The sequence below is a fragment of the Pelophylax lessonae genome, assembly GCF_965119305.1.
Source record: "Pelophylax lessonae genome assembly, chromosome: 3".
NCBI lineage: Eukaryota > Metazoa > Chordata > Amphibia > Anura > Ranidae > Pelophylax > Pelophylax lessonae.
In genome coordinates, this window is record NC_138770.1 from 602,561,698 (window position 1) to 602,582,356 (window position 20,659).

At 44.7% G+C, this 20,659-nt stretch overlaps 1 protein-coding gene across 5 annotated transcripts in view; it reads left to right on the plus strand.

Annotated features, from left to right (window-relative positions):
- CDC42BPA (CDC42 binding protein kinase alpha) overlaps window positions 1-20,659 on the plus strand; it is a 459,430-nt gene that overhangs the window by 251,500 nt on the left and 187,271 nt on the right. For all 5 annotated transcript variants that reach the window (XM_082251633.1, XM_082251634.1, XM_082251637.1 and 2 more), the window contains exon 6: window positions 17,941-18,034. In XM_082251633.1, the coding sequence (XP_082107759.1) occupies window positions 17,941-18,034 (94 nt within the window). The remainder of the gene's footprint in view (window positions 1-17,940; window positions 18,035-20,659) is intronic.

A 20,659-nucleotide genomic window follows, 5' to 3' on the forward strand; every position in this document is an offset into this window, starting at 1 on the left:
CAAAAACTTTAATATAAAAAACATTCTTCAATAGCCACAAGAATATAAATCAACTTTTTGTGTGCCAAATTCCTTTGCAAGCATAGATATGATCTTGTAAGCTTAGTGGTTACATCATCACTGTGCTACACATAGCCTGTGCAGAGAGCAGAGCTGTGGGAGGGGGCGGATACAAGACCAGTCACCCTGCACAAGGAAAGAGAGCCGCACTGGCCGGTCTTTATTACAGGAAGCTCCAGCACAGAAGTAAAGTGGCACATTGGATTAATTCACAGATCTAGAAGAAATACACAAAGCACACCAAGATACAAGTAAGAGTAAAACTTTATTTATTTTTTTATATAGCTTGCTAAACAGTGAATAAGGCACATGAAAATAACAGGGTATTATTGACAGAGTGGCCTTGCTAAGCACTTTAGAATGCTTTAATGTGGAACTCCAGGTTTTTTTTTTTAACATACGTAAACTTGTGAAAACCTCTCCCAATATTTTCTGTTTTTTTTTTTTTTTTAAACCACATACATACCTTTTTCCTACAGTGTTTTAGGCAGTCTGGTGGCTGTGCTGTATCTAGGGAGGAGCAGTATTGTCTCACTCCAATAGGTAGGGGTAGATGGTTGTACCTCATAGAGGTAAACTTAGTAAGACCAATAACACTGATTGAGATAAACTGTAGAGGGCACAGGAAGTTATGCACTCACCGGATTTCTGACAGGATCAACATCAGTGGTGTGACTCCAGAACTAGTATCAGCCTATCTCCTCTGCTTCTCAGTCTCTAATAGTTTTTTAACTGCTGTGCAAACAGACTTCTAGCTACCTCTGGGAAGTTCAACGCCTATCATAGCTCTAGACCAGGGGTCTTCAGACCTTATAAACAAAGTGCCAGTTTACTGTCCTTCAGATTTAGAGGGGGCAGACAGTGGTCAGTGGGAGTAGAAAATGCCCCAGCATCAGTGGGGGTAAATAATGTCTCAGGCTTTGTGGTCAGTGAGTTACAACAAAAGTTACATAGCGCCAGTGATTGTCAGGAGGAGGGTTCCCCCATTGTTGGTATCAGTGGGGGGGAATAGTGCCTCATTGTTGGTGTTCGTAGGAAGGAATGGTGCCCCATAATTGGATTCAGAAGGAGAATGTATTCCTCATTGTTTGGGTCAACGGGTGGGGTGTCAGTGGGAGCATTCGTGCCCCGTTCTTGGTGTCAATGAAAGCATTCATGCCCCACTGTTGGTGTCATAGGGGGGAAAGGTGCCTCCTCATTGGTGTCAGCGGGAGGAATATGGGCAGGCAAAGGGTCACAGTTTGGAGACCACTGCTCTGAACTCTAAACACTGCTCTAAACTGCTGTTTATTGGGCCCTGAGCTAAAGAGAATCCCAGACCAGAATGAAAAGCCGTTAACTAAAGTAAGAGCAGCTGCATATCTATTTTATTAGAGGTTCACCTAATATCGTACTGGAAAGTGACCTCTACACACATACTGTAGCTCAGACCCTAGCTATCTGGCACTGTGCATTTGAGGTAATAACAATAGGACAAAGGTAGGTATGTCACCAGATTCGCAAAAAAGCTGCAGCAGTTGAACTTTTAGAACACAGGAACGTTTACCGTCAGAATGAAATGCATAAAATGTTGTGTAGTCCAATTCTGTCTGTACTTAATTGAAACTCCCCATTATAAAGATATTACATTTCTTCATTGGGGTTTTCTTACCCAGCTAACAGGGACAAGGAAGTACCTATCTATAACCAAATACAGTCAGGTCCATAAATATTGGGATATCAACACAATTCTAATCTTTTTGGCTCTATACACCACCACAATGGATTTGAAATTAAACAAACAAGATGGGCTTTAACTGCAGACTTTCAACTTTAATTTGAGGGTATTTACATCCAAATCAGGTGAACAGTGTAGGAATTACAACAGTTTGTATATGTGCCTCCCACTTTTTAAGGGACCAAAAGTAATTGGACAGATTAACAATCATAAATGCAAACTTTCACTTTTTAATACTTGGTTGCAAATCCTTTGCAGTCAATTACAGACTGAAGTCTGGAACGCATAGACATCACCAGACGATGGGTTTCATCCCTGGTGATGCTCTGCCAGGCCTATACTGTAACTGTCTTCAGTTCCTGCTTGTTCTTGGGGCATTTTCCCTTCAGTTTTGTCTTCAGCAAGTGAAATGCATGCTCAATCGGATTCAGGTCAGGTGATTGACTTGGCCATTGCATAACATCCACTTCTTTCCCTTAAACTCTTTGGTTGCTTTCGCAGTATGCTTTGGGTCATTGTCCATCTTCACTGTGAAGCACCGTCCAATGAGTTCTGAAGCATTTGGCTGAATATGAGCAAATAATATTGCCCAAAACACTGCAGAATTCATCCTGCTGCTTTTGTCAGCAGTCAAATCATCAATAAATACAAGAGAACCAGTTCTATTGGCAGCCATACATGCCCACGCCATGACACTACCACCACCATGCTTCACTGATGAGGTGGTATGCTTTGGATCATGAGCAGTTCCTTTCCTTCTCCATACTCTTCTCTTCCCATTGTAACGCTGAGCGCTCCGGTCCCTGCTTCTGGACCGGAGCGCTCGCAGCGTTCGTTCCAGATCCACTCACCTGTGCCCGCTCCGGCTCCCTCCTCCGCTCCCCGCTCACATGGTTCCCGGAGCGTGCGCCCCTGCACCATAGGGCGCGCACGCGCAGGTCGTTTGAAATTTAAGGGGCCTGTGCACCAGTAATTGGTGCCTGGTCCAAACCTCCCTTCCTGTTTCCTGTGACCTGTTTCCTGTGACCTGTGACCTGTTTCCTGTGACCTGTTTCCTGTGACCCGTTTCCTGTGACCCGTTTCCTGTGACCCGTTTCCTGTGACCTGTTTCCTGTGACATGTTTCCTGTTTCCTATATAAGTGACCTGCCCCTTCCAGCCGTTGCCGGATCTTTGTTGCCTTGTTGCCTTAGTGAAAGCGTTATTTGTGTAATCCTTTGCCTGTTGCCGAACCCTTTGCTAACGACTATCGCCTCTGAACCTGTGCTGCCTGCCCTGACCTTTGCTACGTCTGACTACGCCTCTGCCTGTCCCTTTTGTACTATGCCTATATCAGCAGTCGGTGAGGTTGAGCCGCTACCAGAGGACACGACCTGGTAGTTACCGCCGCAGCAAGCCCATCCCGCCTTGCGGCGGGCTCTGGTGAAAACCAGTAACTACTTAGAACCGATCCTCCGGTACGGTCCACACCAATCCCTCACTGACACAGCGGATCCACTCCCTGCATCGCTCCTGCTACCAGTCCGGACCCTGACAGTAAGATCCGGCCATGGATCCCGCTGATGTGCCTCTGCCTAGTATAGCGGACCTTACTACAGTTGTGGCCCAGCAGTCGCAGCAGATCGCTCAGCAAGGTCAACAGCTGGCACAGTTGACCGCCATGCTGCAGCAGCTTCTTCCAGCACAGCAGCAGCCGCCTCCACCGCCTGCATCTGCTTCACCACCGCAGCCTGTGGCCGCCGCCACTTCTAGAGTCCGTCTGTCCATGCCGGCCAAGTACGACGGTGATCCCAAGTTGTGCCGCGGATTCCTATCCCAATGCTCCCTTCACCTGGAGATCTCGGCTGACCAGTTCCCCTCGGAACGAGCCAAGGTGGCATTTGTCGTTAGCCTGCTTTCGGGGAAGGCCCTGGCCTGGGCTACACCACTTTGGGACCGCAACGATCCTGCCACTGCCAGTGTCCAGAGTTTCTTTGTGGAATTCCGGAGTGTTTTTGAGGAGCCAGCCCGGGCTGCCTCAGCAGAGACTGCGTTATTGAACTTGTCCCAGGGGAGTTCCTCTGTCGGAGACTATGCTATCCGTTTCCGCACCCTGGCTTCGGAACTCTCCTGGAATAACGAGGCGCTCTGTGCTACCTTTAAGAAAGGCTTGTCCAGCGCCATAAAGGACGTCCTGGCCGCACGAGAAGTCCCTACCAACCTGAGTGACCTCATCCATTTGGCCACCAGGATTGACCTGCGTTTTGCTGAGCGACGAGAGGAACTGCTACAGGAAAAGGGAAGTGCTCGTCCCAGATGATTTCCTCGTCTGGCGCCTATCTTCCAGCCTCCACCGCAACCCTCTTCTGGGCCTCCCGCCGAGGAAGCCATGCAGGTGGATCGGTCTCGCCTGACCACGCAAGAAAGGAACCGCCGTAGAGACGAGAACCTCTGTTTGTACTGTGCCAGTACTGAGCACTTTCTAAAGGACTGTCCTCTCCGTCCACCGCGTCAGGGAAACGCTCGCACCTAGTCAACGTGGGAGAGGCGTTGCTAGGTGTGAATACCTCCTCTCCGCGCATTACGGTACCCGTGCGGATTTCCGTGTCCGCCAAGATCTCCTTTGCTGCCTCTGCCTTTCTGGATTCCGGTTCAGCCGGTAACTTCATCGACGCCTCGCTGGTGAACAAGTTCCACATCCCTGTGGTTCGTTTACTGAAGCCCATCTTCATCTCCACAGTTAATGGAGAGAGACTCGACGGTATGGTGCAGTTCCGTACAGAACCCCTCCAGATGGACATCGGAGTCCTGCATTCTGAGCGATTGGAGTTTTTTGTGTTACCCCATTGCACCTCAGAACTCCTCTTGGGTCTGCCCTGGCTCCAGCGCCATTGTCCCGTTCTGGATTGGACCTCCGGAGAGGTTCGAAGCTGGGGTTCGGCTTGTTTCGGCAGATGTCTCAAGTCGGTACGAGTCAAGTCTGCACCTGTTATTTCTCCTCCTCCCGGTCTGCCTGAACCATATGCGGATTTTCCAGACGTTTTTTGCAAGAAACAGGCAGAGGTGTTGCCTCCACATAGGCCATATGACTGCCCCATTGACTTGCAACCTGGCACTACGCCGCCTAGGGGAAGAATCTATCCTCTCTCCCCTCCAGAGACTCTAGCCATGTCCGAGTATATCCAGGAGAACCTACAGAGAGGGTTTATCAGGAAATCCTCTTCTCCTGCCGGAGCAGGATTCTTCTTTGTTGCGAAGAAGGACGGTACCCTTAGGCCTTGCATAGACTTTCGGGGTCTCAACAGCATTACTGTAAAGAACCGTTACCCTCTTCCCCTGATTACGGAACTCTTTGACCGGTTACAAGGCGCCAAGTACTTCACCAAGTTGGATCTCAGAGGGGCCTATAACCTTATTCGCATCCGAGAGGGTGACGAGTGGAAGACGGCTTTTAACACCCGAGACGGGCATTTTGAGTACTTAGTCATGCCTTTCGGGCTCTGTAACGCTCCAGCGGTCTTCCAGGAGTTCGTTAACGACATTTTCCGAGACCTGCTCTATACCTGTGTCGTGGTCTATTTGGATGACATCCTCATCTTCTCTACTAACTTGGATCAACACCGTGCTCATGTCCGCTTAGTACTCTCCCGTCTCAGAAAGAACCGTCTCTACGCTAAATTTGAAAAGTGTTTGTTCGACCGTACCAGCCTTCCCTTCCTGGGCTACATCATTTCTGCCAAGGGACTACAAATGGATCCTGCCAAACTGTCTGCCATCCTGGACTGGCCTCGTCCCTCTGGCCTTAAGGCCATCCAGCGATTCCTCGGATTCGCAAACTATTATAGACAGTTCATCCCGCATTACTCCACCCTTGTGGCACCAATTGTAGCCCTAACCAAGAAGGGGGCTAACCCGAAATCTTGGCCGCCCCAGGCCGAGAAGGCCTTCAGCGCTCTTAAGTCTGCCTTTGCCACCGCCCCAGTTCTGTCCAGACCGGATCCTACTAAGCCTTTCTACCTGGAAGTAGACGCTTCCTCTGTTGGTGCTGGTGCTTTGCTCATGCAAAAGACTACGAGAGGCAAGTCGGTTACTTGCGCGTTTTTCTCTAAGACTTTCTCTCCCGCTGAAAGAAATTATTCTATTGGGGATAGAGAATTACTCGCCATCAAGCTGGCCTTGGAAGAGTGGCGGCATTTACTGGAAGGATCGGTACATCCCGTGAACATCTACACGGATCATAAAAATTTATCTTACCTCCAGTCTGCTCAGAGACTAAATCCCCGCCAAGCTCGCTGGTCTCTATTTTTTGCCAGATTTAACTTCCGGATCCACTTTCGTCCAGCGAGCAAGAACCTCAGGGCCGATGCCCTCTCTCGTTCGTCTGATGTCACAGGAGAGGAAGTCAAGCCACAGCACATTGTGCCCCCAGAATGTCTGGTCACCGTGGCACCTATAGACTTGCGTAACCTCCCTCCCGGAAAGACCTATGTTTCTCCCCGTCTTCGCCTAAAGGTTCTTAAGTGGGGACATTCTTCTCTTCTCGCAGGACATCCTGGCGTCCGAAAGACTCTACAACTTATCTCCAGGAGATATTGGTGGCCATCCTTGGAGAAGGACATCTCTGAATTTGTACAGTCCTGCTCTGTATGTGCCAGAGACAAAACCCCTCGCCAAAGACCCGCCGGCTTTCTCCAGCCACTTCCCATACCAGAGACCCCTTGGTCCAATATCGCGATGGACTTTGTTACGGACCTACCACCATCTCATGGGAAAACGATAATTTGGGTCGTCGTAGATCGCTTCTCGAAGATGGCGCACTTCATCCCGTTGCCAGCCTTACCATCCGCACCTCAGTTGGCCAAGCATTTCCTCCGACACATCTTCCGGTTACACGGCCTGCCTTCACATATTGTCTCCGATAGAGGAGTCCAGTTTGTGTCCAAGTTCTGGAGGGCTCTCTGTGGACGGCTTAAAATCAAGCTGGATTTCTCTTCTTCATACCACCCCCAAACCAACGGACAAGTAGAGCGGGTCAATCAAATCTTGGGCGACTACCTTCGCCACTTCGTTTCCTCCCGTCAAGACAATTGGGTCGACCTCCTCCCGTGGGCGGAGTTCTCCTATAACCACAAAGACTCTTCCGCCACCAACAAGTCTCCCTTCTTCGTGGTTTACGGTCGTCATCCTCTGCCTCCTCTGCCGTTATCCTCCTCCTCCGGTGTACCTGCAGTGGATGACCTGGTGCAAGACTTTTCTGCCATCTGGCGTGAGACGCGCCTGTCCCTCTTACAGGCCTCATCCCGCATGAATATCCAAGCGGACAAGAAACGTCGGTCTCCTCCTGTCCTGGTTCCTGGGGACAGAGTTTGGCTCTCCTCCAAGTACGTCCGCTTCAGGGTTCCTAGTTACAAGCTTGGTCCTCGTTATTTGGGACCCTACAAGGTCAAGAAGAGGATCAATCCTGTGTGTTACCAACTCCATCTCCCTCCCTCCCTTAAAATTCCCAACTGTTTTCATGTCTCCCTCCTCAAGCCTGCGGTCTTTAATCGCTTTTCCCCCAAGAATCTTCCTCCCACGCCTGTATCTGGTACCTCGGATGTCTTCTCCGTTCAGGAGATATTGGCCTCTAAATTGGTCAGGGGGAGAAGATATTTTTTGGTGGACTGGGAGGGCTGCGGTCCTGAAGAGAGATCCTGGGAGCCAGAGGAGAATATCTTGGACCGTTACCTCATTCTCGGGTTTCTGGGTACCAAAAAGAGGGGGAGACCAAAGGGGGGGGGGGACTGTAACGCTGAGCGCTCCGGTCCCTGCTTCTGGACCGGAGCGCTCGCAGCGTTCGTTCCAGATCCACTCACCTGTGCCCGCTCCGGCTCCCTCCTCCGCTCCCCGCTCACATGGTTCCCGGAGCGTGCGCCCCTGCACCATAGGGCGCGCACGCGCAGGTCGTTTGAAATTTAAGGGGCCTGTGCACCAGTAATTGGTGCCTGGTCCAAACCTCCCTTCCTGTTTCCTGTGACCTGTTTCTTGTTTCCTGTGACCCGTTTCCTGTGACCCGTTTCCTGTGACCTGTTTCCTGTGACATGTTTCCTATATAAGTGACCTGCCCCTTCCAGCCATTGCCGGATCTTTGTTGCCTTGTTGCCTTAGTGAAAGCGTTATTTGTGTAATCCTTTGCCTGTTGCCGAACCCTTTGCTAACGACTATCGCCTCTGAACCTGTGCTGCCTGCCCTGACCTTTGCTACGTCTGACTACGCCTCTGCCTGTCCCTTTTGTACTATGCCTATATCAGCAGTCGGTGAGGTTGAGCCGCTACCAGAGGACACGACCTGGTAGTTACCGCCGCAGCAAGCCCATCCCGCCTTGCGGCGGGCTCTGGTGAAAACCAGTAACTACTTAGAACTGATCCTCCGGTACGGTCCACGCCAATCCCTCACTGACCTCACTGACACAGCGGATCCACTCCCTGCATCGCTCCTGCTACCAGTCCGGACCCTGACACCCATCACTCTGGTACAAGTTGATCTTGGTCTCATCTGTCCATAGGATGTTGTTCCAAAACTGTGAAGGCTTTTTTAGATGTTGTTTGGCAAACTCTAATCTTGCCTTCCTTTTTTGAGGCTCACCAATGGTTTACATCTTGTGGTGAACCCTCTGTATTCACTCTGGTGAAGTCTTCTCTTGATTGTTGACTTTGACACACATACACCTACCTCCTGGAGAGTGTTCTTGATCTGGCCAACTGTTGCGAAGGGTGTTTTCTTCATCAGGGAAAGAATTCTTCGGTCATCCACTACAGTTGTTTTCCGTGGTCTTCCGGGTCTTTAGGTGTGGCTGAGCTCACCGGTGCGTTCTTTCTTTTTAAGGATGTTACAAACAGTTGATTTAGCCACACCTAATGTTTTTGCTATCTCTCTGATGGGTTTGTTTTGTTTTTTCAGCCTAATGATGGCTTGCTTCACTGATAGTGGCAGCTCTTTGGATCTCCTATTGAGAGTTGACAGCAACAGATTCCAAATGCAAATAGCACAGTTGAAATGAACTCTGGACCTTTTATCTGCTCCTTGTAAATGGGATAATGAGGGAACAACACACACCTGGCCATGGAACAGCTGAGCAGCCAATTGTCCCATTACTTTTTGGTCCCTTAAAAGGTGGAAGGCACATATACAAACTGTTGTAATTCCTACACCTTTCACCTGATTTGGATGTAAATCCCTCAAAGTAAAGCTGAAAGTCTGCAGTTAAAGCACATCTTGTTTGTTTCATTTAAAATCCATTGTGGTGGTGTATAGAGTCAAAAAGATTAGAATTGTGTCGATGTCCCAATATTTATTGACCTGACTGTAACTCTGTAATATTATCCAAGCAACAGCCATTTACACATACAGACACTAGACTAGAGGGAAGCAACACTCTATACTCTATTGAAAGCCCCCTCACCCACCAAAGTCAAAATGCATGCAAAGATGTTATAAAAATACAGTTGCTGCTGGGAGGAAAATGCAGTACTTACCTCAGCTCCGGCAGTTCATTGTTATGGTTTATGTACACTAAGTTCTAGTTGAAGCTTTGTGAATTAGGGCCACCTTGATCTCCCATCTTCACCATGTCTGTGTAAATCTTGATCTGCGCTAGAACAAAACTCTGCAATTTGATTGGTTCTTAGCAGCCAATGCACTTTCTCTTTGGATTTCACACTCTAGTAAAACAGTCCTGTGTGTTTGAGTTGGCAGCGCAGCTACAGAAGCTGAAACAATTTTCTGAGTCAGCGGTGCGGAGGTCAGAGAATGAACCTGGACTCAGACAGGCTAATTAGGGTTGTCCGCAAAGTCTGTGGAAAACAATAAATATCTGTAACATTGAGTTTTATTTTCCCCGCACTTGATTGCCAGTTCCAGTATTTTAGAGGGCCTGTCCACCCAACGCTGCAATTGCAGATTGTGGCCAATGCTGGCAAGTTCGATTAGCCATTGTCATCTCTCTAGAATGTTGATGACAGAATTACCCTGATATGGTTTCTGATTGGCAGAATGTAGGTCTTTATAGTTCTTTCTCCATAAATATAGGTGGCTCTGCAGATTCGTCCCTCTGGACAAGTAATTGTTATTACGAATGATAGTCGTGTAAATGCATGATGACATTAAAACCTTTTTTGCAACTACTAGCAGGAAACAATTAAAAAAAGAGACATTTGTTGGAATGTTTGGAGACCTTTTTCCTCAGCATCAAGAAATTCAAAGTCAGCTAATTAGAAAAGTTAATGGCTAATATTCCCCCATGTGGAAAGGTGCATATTCATGTTCACTGCTTTGTGTGCCCCCGGCGCTTTGTCTGAATTATACTGTGAGGACCATCGCAATGCAAAAGACAAATCATTTTTTAAGGCACATTAAAGAACATTGGCAGACACTGGTAAAAAAATATATACAATATATATGCCAGTGTTTATCTGACACTTGGAAAATTCACATTTGTGCTTGTATATATTGTAGATTTTAGTGGTGCTAATCTAAGATGGGGCTTCTGCTTTAGGGCCCATTTACATGATGGAGTTTATTATTTTTTTTTTATTATTTATTAATTATTTTATGCGGATTCAAATAGAAAATGAATGTATGAAAGTGAACAAAACTTTAAATATCACCAGATGGAAAGAAGGAGGAAAAGAATAACAATAGGAAGAAAAAGAAATGGGAAGAGGGAAAAAAAATTGAAAAAGGAAAGAGAAAAAAAAGGGGGAAGAAGGAAAAAAGGAAAACAAGCAATAAAGCAAGAATAGAAAGATATGTCATGTTTAGTTAACAACTATCATTCAAAATAATGATTCATTGGGGATAGAAGCCCAATAAAGTGGAAGTAAACCCATTTTTGGCTCTTGTACCTGTAGGTACAGTGAATATCTCCTAAACCTGCACATGTTAGGAGATATTCACGCTGGATGCAGCCGGTGATGTCACTGGTGCATGTACTCTGAAGGGACGGCATACCAGTGCTGCCCCTTCAGAGCTCCGTGCCGAGGTACATGGTGACGTCATTGAGGCGTAGCCAATCAGACAACCGGAGGACGCAAATCCGGAAGGTCGGGTGAAGATGGAAGCGCCTGTCAGCCGTAACAGCCTGGCACAGGAGGGCTTCGTTCTAAGGTAAGAATTTCATAGTGTGCTAGTTTGCCTTTACCTTGCAGGGTTAAAAAAATAAATAAAATGGTGCAGTTTACATCCTCTTTAAAGGTCTGAAACTATATAATAATACAATGTAGTGGCTTTAATTTCAAGCCAACATACCCATATTTTAAAATATTTATTGATTAAATCCCTATTTAGTGTGTTAATTCCTCCATTAAACAGAGATCAACCCTGCATAGCCACTAAGAGAGCGAAGGTACAGGTCGTTGTCCCCAAAGGGTTGGAATCCGACATTTAGCCGCATTTAATAGATCTGGAGTCACAAACTTCCTATATTGACATATTTGTTCCGTCGTTCAATGACAGGTTCAAGTTTAATTTGATCCATGGTTCACGTTTAATGTGATAGTGTTGAGTTAGCACACATTACATGTGTGGCGCTATGTGTTTCATGCTTGATGTGATGCAGTCCCAACACCTTGTTGACAGTGCACATCTATAAACAACTACACATGGTGCGCTGCAAAAATTGCCCATGCACTGTTGATGGTGCATTTGGCAACCCATTGAAAAAAATGGGCTGCCTAATGCAACGCAGGTTAACGCACCACAGTGGTATAAATGGGTCCCAATCCAATACGTTGTAGCGAAGTAAAATCCATTAGCAGTTGCTATTCTCTTTGAACATTTGGCATTAAGCCAGAAAACCCACCTAATTTTATGCATTATTAAAAAAATACTTCTCTGTCTTTGCACATACGTAGGGAAATCTTCTGCTGAAAGGTGCTGTTCGGACCAGAAGGCCAGGCAGAGCTCTTCAGCACATCTGGGCACATGTTTTAATGGTAGCGCTGGGGGCGGAGCCATACAAAAGGGGACTGAAGTTCCTTTTTAACAACCTATACATTGCATACATAAGGGGGTGGCATTTTTTGGTAGTTGATATAAAAGACCCTAGCTCTTTCATAATAAATAAGGATCTTTCTTTTTTTTTTTTTTCTTACTAAGCTTAAAAAATTAAACATTTTCTAGCAGTTTTTATTTTAAACTGTTCACTGACAGTGCCCCATGTGCAGTGCAGTTTATGCTCCCAGTATCAAGCTCAATGCTGGAATACCTTCACTCTAGCGCACATCCACAGCAGTCATCAGCCACCACCCAATTGCTAAAGAAATTAGTTGACAAGAGCATTCCTGCAACAGGGAATGTGCACCTGGCATTAAGTCCCATTCACACTTAGTTACATAGTAGTTGAGGTTGAAAAAAGACAACAGTCCATCCAGTTCAACCTGTGTAGATGTGTGTGGATGTATTCATTTCCCATACCCCTGAATGTTTTGTTCTTGGAGATGTATGTCCAAGAGTCTTTTAAAAGTAGCCATACTCCCTGCACTTACCACCATTTGTGGAAGAGAGTTCCACAATCTTATTGCCCTTACAGTAATATATCCCTTATGTAGCCTAAGGTTAAATTGCTTCTCCTCTAATTGCATTGTATGGCCTCGTATCCTCTTACACTCCTTGCACCTGCATAGTTTTTTTTTCTATGCTGAGATCACCGTTGAGGTATTTGTAAATTGCTATCATGTCACCTCTCAGGCATCACTTCTCTATGGAGAATAAATCCAGTGCTTGTAAACGCGCCTCATAATTTAGGTCCTTCAATCCCCTAACTAGCTTAGTTGCCCTTCTTTGGACCCTCTCCAGTTCCAGCACATCCTTTCTGAGGATTGGTGACCAGCACTGGACAGAATACTCCAGATGCGGTTGGACCAGAATTTTATAAAGTGGTAGGATTATAGTTTTATCTCTGGAATATATCCCCTTCCTTATGCATGCTAATATTTTGCTGGCTTTGGCAGCTGCAGCTTGACATTGCATGCTATTGCTTAGTCTATCTTCTACTAAGACTCCCAGATCTTTCTCCATTCTTGATTCCCCCAGAGGTTCCCCCCTAACACGTATTTTGCATTTATGTTTTTTTTCCATAAGTGCAATACCTTACACTTCTCCACATTAAACCATAAAGGGGATCCTTACTGCATCTGAACACCACAAACCAAAAACATTATTTTTAAAGCAAACTCCTCCATCCATCCTTGTCTCCACGATTTATTTTGCTGAGAAATTACATTGAAAAACACTCCCTAGCATTTCTGGGCATGGCCATCTTGAGAAAGGGCAAATGATTCATGTAGCATTTACTTCCTGGAATTCATCTGCCCTTAGCTCAAGCATGCATACAGAAGGGTGTGCTTAGCTGAGAAAACCCCTCCTCCACTTATCCCCTCTGAAGACTCCTTAAATATGACATTATTTGCCTAGGCAAAAAAAAACAGGAAGTAACTGGAGACACATTTAAACCAGTAAATATGATATACTTTCAATCTTTTTACTAATGCCAGCAGCATAAGGAATAAAAATAATCAATGTTGATTGGGAGAGTAAAGTCCCACTTTAAAATAATACTAAACACACATTGTTTAACCCCTTGGTGCTGACGTAATGCAAATATGCAGCCCCACTGCACTAGCTTTTTTCTGTGGGGCCGCATATTTGCCTACCTCCCTTTGTGCTGGGCTCCCAGCACAGTTATTGGGGTCTTACCGAGAGCCCTGGGCCCTGTTCTAATGATCGGAACCTGGAACATCCGATGCTGGCTCACCTGATCTGATAGCCTCTGATTGGCTATCACAGTGACCAGTCACTGTGAAGCTCGCCCCCGTGTTTTCTGTCTCTGTTAATGGACAAAAAAGATACATTGTATCTTTCGCTGTCCTTGCAGAGATAGAAAAAAAAAATAGTAATATTTAAATAAAATACTGAAGGTCATCCTTATGTGTGTGTGTGTGTGTGTGTGTGTGTGTGTGTGTGTGTGTATATATATATATATATATATATATATAATATCATTTTTTTTAATACCTAGTTTAAGGTTTGACCCATGGTCAATGCCAGGGTTAGTGTTTGGTTCAATGTCAGGGTCAGTAGTTTTTTAGACAGGATTTTTTATTTTTTAATTCCTATCCATGTCAGTGGGTTTTAGACAAAAAAGCAAAATGCGCACTATTGTTTCTGGGCTGCACTATGGGTACATACATGGAAGTGGTATTTCTGCAATCGTCAGGAGTGGGATAATTTTTTTTGGAATGTTCTCTGGTGGTAGGTTATGGTTGTAGCAAGAAATATACAGCTACATTTTAAAAAACATCTTTTTTTTTACTATTTTGTGCCAGCTTTTCTTTGATTTAAAAAAAAAAACAGAGGAGATAGCCATTTCCATTTACCACCAAATAAAAGCTCAAATTGTCCTGGGGAAAAAAAGGGTATAATCCACCTGGATGCAAAAAGTAGTTGTGGTGATATGTACGGTTTTACTAACTCATGTCAAAGTTGCAAAATTGGGCTAAGGCATTAAGATTTCTTTTACCCTTAGGTGTGAATGGGGTTAATTTGCATTGGTAGTTCTCTTTCTGTAAATAGATGATGGCACTGTAATTATTTTAATTTAAAAAAAAAATCGAAGTACCTATTTTCTAATTGATATAGAACTGTCACATGACCCATATCTTTCCCAGCCTATCTGCAGGGAAACATAAGCAGGAGGAGCTTCTAGTTCTCTGCTGCTGGTCACATGTTTAGAATAAAAACAGCCTTTGGAATACAGAGTAAAAAAAAAAAAATATATCAATAAACTGTTTTAAATTGTCATATATTTAAATTCAATCTTTATTATTTTTTGACAATACTATGGTTTGGGAGGATTTCTGCCAATCACAGGCTGTGGCACGCCCCTCCAGCTTGTGTCTTAGGATAAGGGGAAGATGAAGTGTATACCCCCACTTTTCTCTATGACTCTATAGTCACATGGGCTGCTCAGATGCGATGGGGAGAAAATGCTCAGCATAGAAACTCACTGAAAACTGAGCATGTGCAGAGCTGAAACCACAGCTGCAAAATCACTTGCTGAATTGGTGCCATGAACAGAAGGTGGAGATAGAGAGCAACAAGAACAACCAGTTTTTTTTGCAGAATACAGAAAATCCATTTCACAGTGACTGAGTATGAACAGCATGATGTGGGTTTAACCACTTTAAGACCGGAAGGATTTGCCCCCTTAATGACCAGGCCCTATTTTGCGATTTGGCACTACATTACTTTAACGGACAATTGCGCGGTCGTGCAACACTGTACCCAAACAAAATGTACGTCCTTTTTTCCCCCACAAATAGAGCTTTTTTTTGGTGGTATTTGATTACCTGTGCGATTTTTATTTTTTGCGTATAAACAAAAAAATCGACAATTTTAAAAGAAAAACTATATTTTTCACTTTCTGCTATATAACATTCCAAAAAAAAAAAAATGTAAAAATCAAATTTTTTTAACATTTTAGGCCAATTTGTTTTCTGCTACATATTTTTGGTAAAAAAAATTGCAATAAGCGTATTTATGATTAGTTTGCGCAAAAGTTATCGCGTCTACTGACTACGGGAAAGATTTGTAATTTTTTTTTTACCAGTAATGGCGGCGATCTGCGATTTTAAGCGGTAAAGCGACATTGCGGCAGACAGATCGGACCGCTAACTGACATTTTTGACACTTTTGGGGGTACCGGTGACATTACTACAGTAATCAGTGCTAAAAATATGCACTGTTACTGTAATAATGACACTGGCAGGGAAGGGGTTAACAGTATAGTTAATCAAGGGGTTAAATGAGATCCTAGGGGAGTGATTCTAACTGTGGGGGGGGGCGTGGCTTCTTAGATGACCACAGAGACATGTGATCCTATATAGTAGGATCACATGAGCTCTATGATCATTTCAGGGAGAAGGACGGTCCGCTGTGTTTACAACAGCCGACCGTCCTTCTCTCTCTGCGGGGAGCGATTGCAGGTGTCAATTGGAGCCACCTGACCCATGCCTCAGCTTCCCCACTGACGATCGGGGGCGGGAGCGCACCGCCAGCGGCGCGCGCTCGCCCCTAGCTCCTTCCAGGCTAGTGACGTAGATCTACGTCGTTTTGCCTGTACGAGCCAGCCTGTCGCAGTAAATATAAGGTAAGCGGTGGGGAACTGGTTAGTGACCCTTTAGGTGATCAGTTAACGGTCACTAACACATGCATGGAATGTGTTAATGAGCATTGCAAACATGCAGCCCATTCATAATAGACTGCCCTAAAACAATGTTTATGAATGTGTTAGTAATGAATGTCAACGCCCCACAACAGATGAAGAACCTTTTTCAGCGATGCAGAATACCGCATTGCGTGGTATGTGCGTTGTTGTGCGTTGCACTCTACTGTTCAATGCTTTGGGGTACCACTCACAGTGAATGGCACTGCACCGCACATTAAGTAGTTTTAGCCTGTAATGTCACAATGCACAAGTGTAAACAGGCCCTGAAAAGCAAGTCTGCTATAATGTACAAGAGATATCATTAGCCAGCATGAGGTTCCATTTGCCACGCAAAATTGAAATGTCAGTATTGGATGGAGTTGACTTGACAGAAACGCCAACGTCCTGACAGTGTGTTCCTCTCAGCTGCCTGACACTCTTTATGCAGTGATGGGCTTGGCTTGGCCGGTCTCTTTGTGTTCTCCCTCCACACATCTGCTGACGCCTGTGATTTTCTATAGGGGACACGCTGTACAGGAGGCTCAGCGGGGAAGGAGGAATCCCAAAGCTGGAATAGTACAATCACTGAATGGACTCTACACCATGTGATGTTTACTACAATGCCGCACCGTGTGACTGCGTGGTAGCTGCTAGATTGTTCCCCATGTGGCTTGTATTGACAGTATGAGCCAAGCTGGGCCTAACCTTTCCCAGTGTCATTTGCTTTGTTCTAATCAACCAATAGGCTTCTTGCTATTATTCTTCCATTCTTTATTACTTTTTTCTTGTGTGTAAAAAAAAAAAAAAAAAAAAAAAATAATAATCATTTATGCTCACTATAATCTCTTTAATCTAATTTGATCTCTAAAATCAAACTAAAATGTATTTCTGGTCTATTGGGGGATGCACAAAGTGATTCACCTTTGAGTTAAGAACAATTTATTGGTTCATATCCATACTAGTTGGGCAGATGTTACAGACTGGCCTGTAAATTGTTGCCTACAGAGAGATGAAAAAGGAAAAAACTATACTCCCCATAAAACCTGTTCCTTTGACTTCCTGTGTCTATCAATGGACTCCATGTTCTGAATGTGCATAACCCCAAGGTAAATGACTTCTATGTCCCTCAATGGACGGGAAAGGAAAGCATCTTCCATAGAGGCTGTTCCTCTCCTGCACATGTTGGGTCTCCTTTACATGGAGCGTACTAAAGCATAGGGTCGTGTTTACCTGCACGGGGCTGCAAAGGTGTGTTCCATGCATCCTCGCGCAGATAGTCCCATTCATACCAATTGGGATCCACCTGCTGCATGTACACAGACACTGCTCCCAGTCTGACATCCCTATGGGTTCACAACCATGAATGCACACTGTGTGAGTTCTGGGACATGCACCCAAATGGATGTCAAAGTGGAAGCAGCGACTGTGTGTGGCCCACAACTCACCATACATGTTAGAATTTGTTTAAAGCTTTTGGAAGATGAAACCATAAATAATCATGTGTTGCCATCTGTCCCTCACCTCTTGCTCAGGTGGCAACTATAAAATTGTGGATTTTCCCTTACTTCCCTTCTTGGTGACAGTGGTCACCATTGCAAAAAAAAGCGATAAATAACCCACAGTGGGGACAAAGAGTGCAACAAAAAAATTGACAGTGGTGTAAACTGACCATACATGTTAGAAGCTGACTATACAATTTTCCTTAACCACAACTATATAGTGCTATTTACTATTATTATTACTATTATGTGAGTACAACATTTAATGGATGTAAATTGGCCCTTTTACGGCATATTTTTTGATAAATGGGTGATTGTACATTTAGAGTGTGTGTGATCTATGCTTTTCCCATCACAGCCTTTCAGTGACCAGCTTTGGTAAATTGTGTATCCATTGTGTTTCAAGCCTTTTTAAGTTCTGTTTTATTGTATTTTTCTCTCCAGAGATATTAAACCCGACAACATTCTGTTAGACATGAACGGACACATCCGGCTAGCAGATTTCGGCTCCTGTTTGAAACTAATGGAAGATGGAACAGTAAGTGACCCAGTGTTGTCATCTGTCCCTATTGATCTACAAACATTAGGGGGATTGGCCAAAGATGTAGCAACTGTGCATAGTAACCAATCAGCTTCTAGCTTCAGCTTGTTCAGTTAAGATTTGGACAGTAAAGTTAGAAGCTGATTGGTTGCCATGCACAGCTCCTGCAAGTAAATTCCCATTTAATTTTTTTTTTTTTTATAACACACGTTAGGTCACCTTTCCTGGTTAGGATTTGATTAAAGTGCATTTAATATACATTAACCATGGTTTGAATGTGGGAGGTACCTTGATGTGTGTTTAATGTCACACATCTAATTTCTTTTATAGGTGGTGTGTTGCTATGTGGTCATTTTTCGATACTATTGGGGTTGATTTACTAAAACTGTATCATGCAAAATCTGGTGCTGCTTTGCATAGAAACCAATCAGCTTCTGGGTTTTTTTCTTTTTGTCCATGCCTAATTAAACATGCTGAAGTCAGAAGCTGATTGGCTACAATGCAAGCTGCACCAGATTTTGCACTCTCCAGTTTTAGTAAATCAAGTCAACCCCTATGTAGTTAAAAGCCCAACCATGGGACACTTAAAAATGATCCCTTGCAGTAGGGCTGTGCCCACATTGCAAAGGTTATTTGCTCATTTAGCCTAGGGGAGAGGAGAAGCTATATATAGGATGCACCCCATATGTGGCCAGGGAAGTAGACAGATAGACAATGTTATATTGGTAGCAATAATCCTGTGCAAGAGATTTTTTTTTTTTTTTTAAAGACAGGAAAAGAAGCAGTGTTAAATTTTTATTCCATGGCAGTGAGGGGAAATCTCCCCACAGTAAGGGTAATTCCTATTTCAGACAGTAGTTGTGCCTAAAACATTTGAACCTCTGGCTTTGGTGACTAAAATAATGGTTTTCCCCAAAATCGTTCCCTTGGTGACAGTGGACCATGGCATAGAGAGAGGTAAATCCCCTCCCAATGTGGACACAAACAGCAAAAAAAAAAAAACAATTGACAGGAGTCTAACCCTTCCTGGCTTTATGAAAAACTAGAAAAAAAGGTTTTGCTCTTATATAAACTTAAAGGCATTGATCACCTGGCCTCTAAAGTCTTTTTAGAGATTTATGAAGCTGATTCTGGCTTAATTATTTTCTATATACCCCAGAACAAACATGCGTCAAGTGAAGGAATCACTTGCTGCATGCATATCTAGTGGCTTTTTGAGTCACTGCTCAGGGCCGTTGACTCACAGTATGGAAGCCACTGGACTAGCAGGACAGTCCATTACAATTTTAGGAAAAAGGTCAGCTTGTATATTTCTCATGTATGTTATAGATAGGATATCTTTAGATGATCATATTTAATTTCCAGTTGGGTATCTGTGCTGGACACCTTATGGTTGAACGGAGGTGTCATATTGGATTAAAATAACAGATTTTTTTTAGGTTGTTGATTCTCAACTAGCTCTTTTCCACCATTAATTAATATTTTTTTCACTTTGCTAGGAACTTGTGGCCTTTTGTCCAGTGCCCACAAATAATGATGTTAGTATAATTCACACCCGTACGTTTGTGCTCTACACGTGTTTGACGTGCTTAATTTTCAAGCTTCAAAGTTGTTGACTAAAGTATTGCCAATGTTAAGTAAGACCTACGAATGTCGGAGAAGCCTACTAAGTGGGGGCTAATAGAAAGGCTGGAGGAAGGGGCATTATGTTAACCCTTATCTTTGGGTAATTCTAAAGCCACAAGCTTTAAACTCCATCTACCACCATTAGGGGTCAGTCCCAAAGAGTCATGGGTAAATCTCTGACACTCAAGCAGGGATAGGAAAATGCTGACAGGTTCCTTGTGCTCTTGAGGAACGAGACTGAGAGTCCATTCACACTGCCGCGACTTGTGAGGCAACTTGTGTGCCCTCAAGTCGCCCCAAGTCGCTTGACATAACAAATCCCATGTAAATCAATGAGAGCCGTCTTAATTGGCACTAATGAAGTCGCTCAGACTTCAGAAAAGGGTCCTGTACTACTTTGAGGCGACTTGTATCCGACTTGTCCCAATAGACTTCAATGGGAGTCGCCTCCAAGTCGGATCCTTATCTTATTTGAAGCGACTTGTGATCCAACTTTGCAGGAAGAAGAAGAAAAATTAGCCAGGCATTGCCCACATTGCAGCCATGCCTACAGTTCCTATATACTATTATCTCTGCCTGGCCTGTGTGAGTGGCACTGGTGGACACTGATTCGTGGCACTGATACGTGGCACTGATATGTGGCACTGGTGGACACTGATACGTGGCACTGGTGGACACTGATTCGTGGCAATGCTATGTGGCACTGATACGTGGCACCGGTGGACACTGATTCGTGGCACTGATACATGGCACTGGTGGACACTGATTCTTGGCACTGATACGTGGCACTGGTGGACACTGATACGTGGCACTGGTGGACACTGATACGTGGCACTGGTGGACACTGATACGTGGCACTGGTGGACACTGATACGTGGCACTGGTGGACACTGATTGGTGGCACTGGTGGACACTGATTCGTGGCACTGCTACGTGGCACTGGTGGACACTGATTCGTGGCACTGATACGTGGCACTGATACATGGCACTGGTGGA